General features: G+C 69.4%; 1 protein-coding gene across 1 annotated transcript in view; it reads right to left on the reverse strand.

Moving 5' to 3' along the window:
• Positions 1 to 245: 245 nt before the first annotated feature.
• Positions 246 to 1,964, reverse strand: part of MARK2 (microtubule affinity regulating kinase 2) — a 12,582-nt gene continuing 10,863 nt past the window's right edge. The window contains exons 17-18 of the mRNA XM_042020147.1: positions 1,871 to 1,915; positions 246 to 1,565 (exon numbers count right to left, since the gene is read on the reverse strand). Of these exons, the coding sequence (XP_041876081.1) occupies positions 1,211 to 1,565; positions 1,871 to 1,915 (400 nt within the window). The 3' untranslated portion in view covers positions 246 to 1,210. The remainder of the gene's footprint in view (positions 1,566 to 1,870; positions 1,916 to 1,964) is intronic.

Genomic DNA, 1,964 nt, shown 5'->3' on the forward strand with positions numbered 1-1,964 from the left:
ATCCCCACGGGGGGAGGGGACACGCACACCCCCCCTAAGGCCACCGCGGGGCCCCGGGGGAGCCCCGGACTGTCCCGTGTCCCCCCCTAAGGCTCAGGGACACCCAGGATGTCCCCACGTGGCCCTGGGCCACCCCCAGCTGCTCCTGGGCCACCAAGGATGTCCCCAAGGGCCATGCACAATGTCCCTCCGTCCTCCCGAGGTCCAGAACTCCTCAGAAGGTCCTTGGGCCACCCAGGATGTGTCCCTGTCCTCAGATGGGCCTTGCTCCCCCTCCCAGAAGAGCCCCCCAGGTCCCTGGGCCACCAGGATGTCCCCAACGGGTGCCAGGGTCCCCATGAAACCCTGGCCCTTGTCCCCAGAGGCCCACCCGGGACGTCCCCACATCCTCACAAGGCCCTGGACACCACAGAACGTCCCCAGGTGCCTCCAGGTGGTCCCAGGCCCAGCCAGGTGAGCCCCAGAGATCCCAGCTCCATCCAGGTGGTCCTGGGGCTATCCAGGTGGTCCCCATGGAGACCTGGACCCCACAGAAGGTCCAGCCAGGTGCCCCCCAGAGGTCCCCAGGTGCCCCTGGTCCATGGGGGAAAGTCCCAGACCCACCCAGGAGGCCCCAGAGATCTCAGGTCCATCCCCGAGGTCCCGGGTTCAGCCACGAGTTGCCCCAGATCCATCCAGGAGCTCCTGGGTCCATCCAGGATGTTCCTGTGAAGACCTGGGCCCCGCAGAAGGTCCATCCAGGGGCTCCCAGGTCCATCCAGGAGCTCCAGGGCCCACCCCAGGAGGTCCCCTGGGGCCGCCAGATCCATCCAGGAGCTCCTGGGTCCATCCAGGACGTCCCCACGAAGGCCTGGCGTGTGCACAAGGTCCGTCCAGGTGATCCCCAGCCGTCCCAGATCCATCCAGGAGCCCCTGAGGCGCCCGAGGTCCATCCTGGCGCTCCCGTGTCCCCCTGTGGGCGTCCCCACCGTGTCCGTGGCTCAGAGCTAGGGCTCTTTGGCCCCCTCGGAGCCATCCTGGGTCAGTGTCCATGTCCCCAGAGCTGTGGCTCGGTGGCCACCTTGGAGCCGCTCCTGGGTTGCCGTGTCCATGTGTCCAGAGCTGGAGCTCCTCGGGCACTCTGGAGCCACTCCCGAGTGACCCCTCCGGAGCCTGTGGCTCGGAGCCGGCGCTCCTCGGCCTGGCCGGAGCCGCTCCGGGCGGCCGTGGCTCAGAGCTTGAGCTCGTTGGCCACCTTGGAGGCGATGTTCTTGAAGGCCATGGAGGTGCCGGCGATGCGCTTGAAGCGGACGCCGTTGAGCGACAGCCGGGGCAGTTTGCACACCTCCATCTCCCACTGCACGAAGGAGTCGTGCCCGGGCGCGCCGTGGGCGCAGAGCAGCACGAAGCGCTCCTGGGGCTCGCAGCGGCAGCTGTTGGCGTCCAGGACCTTGCGGATCTCGCGCAGCATCTCCCCGGGCTCCAGCGAGCTCGTGGTCTTCATGCTCCAGGTGAAGCGCAGCGAGCGCGGCTTGGCGTCGCGGCCGGCGCCGTCGCGAGGGTCCTTCTCGGGGCCCACCGCGGGTCTGGGGGCACAGGGGGGTCACCAAGGGGGTGGGACAGGAATTAGGGAGGCTCTGGGGGTCCTTGGGGGTCCTTCTCGGGGCCCACCGTGGGTCTGAGGGACACCATGGGGGCACTGAGGGGGTGACGGTGGCACCCGGAGGGGCAGGGCTGGGGGTCATGGCGGTGTCACCTCGTGCCTTGCGGAGCCCCTGGCGGTGGGGGGAGCCCAGGGGTGTTGGGGGGACCTCGGGAGTGTCAGGTCAGGGGTGTCACAGGGACCCCGGGGGTGTCCCCGGGGGTGTCCCCAGGGGGGTCCCCGACTCACCTGAGGGTCTCCACCCGCTCCTTGCTCTCGGGCTCATGGGGGTTCCTCGGGAGACAAAAGGGGCCGAGATCAGTCGGGGGGGTGGGGGGGGAAC

Source organism: Corvus kubaryi, unplaced genomic scaffold, assembly GCF_017639235.1.
Source record: "Corvus kubaryi isolate FWS band 111438036 unplaced genomic scaffold, C.kubaryi_AGA036_p1.0 36830, whole genome shotgun sequence".
In the NCBI taxonomy this organism is placed as follows: domain Eukaryota; kingdom Metazoa; phylum Chordata; class Aves; order Passeriformes; family Corvidae; genus Corvus; species Corvus kubaryi.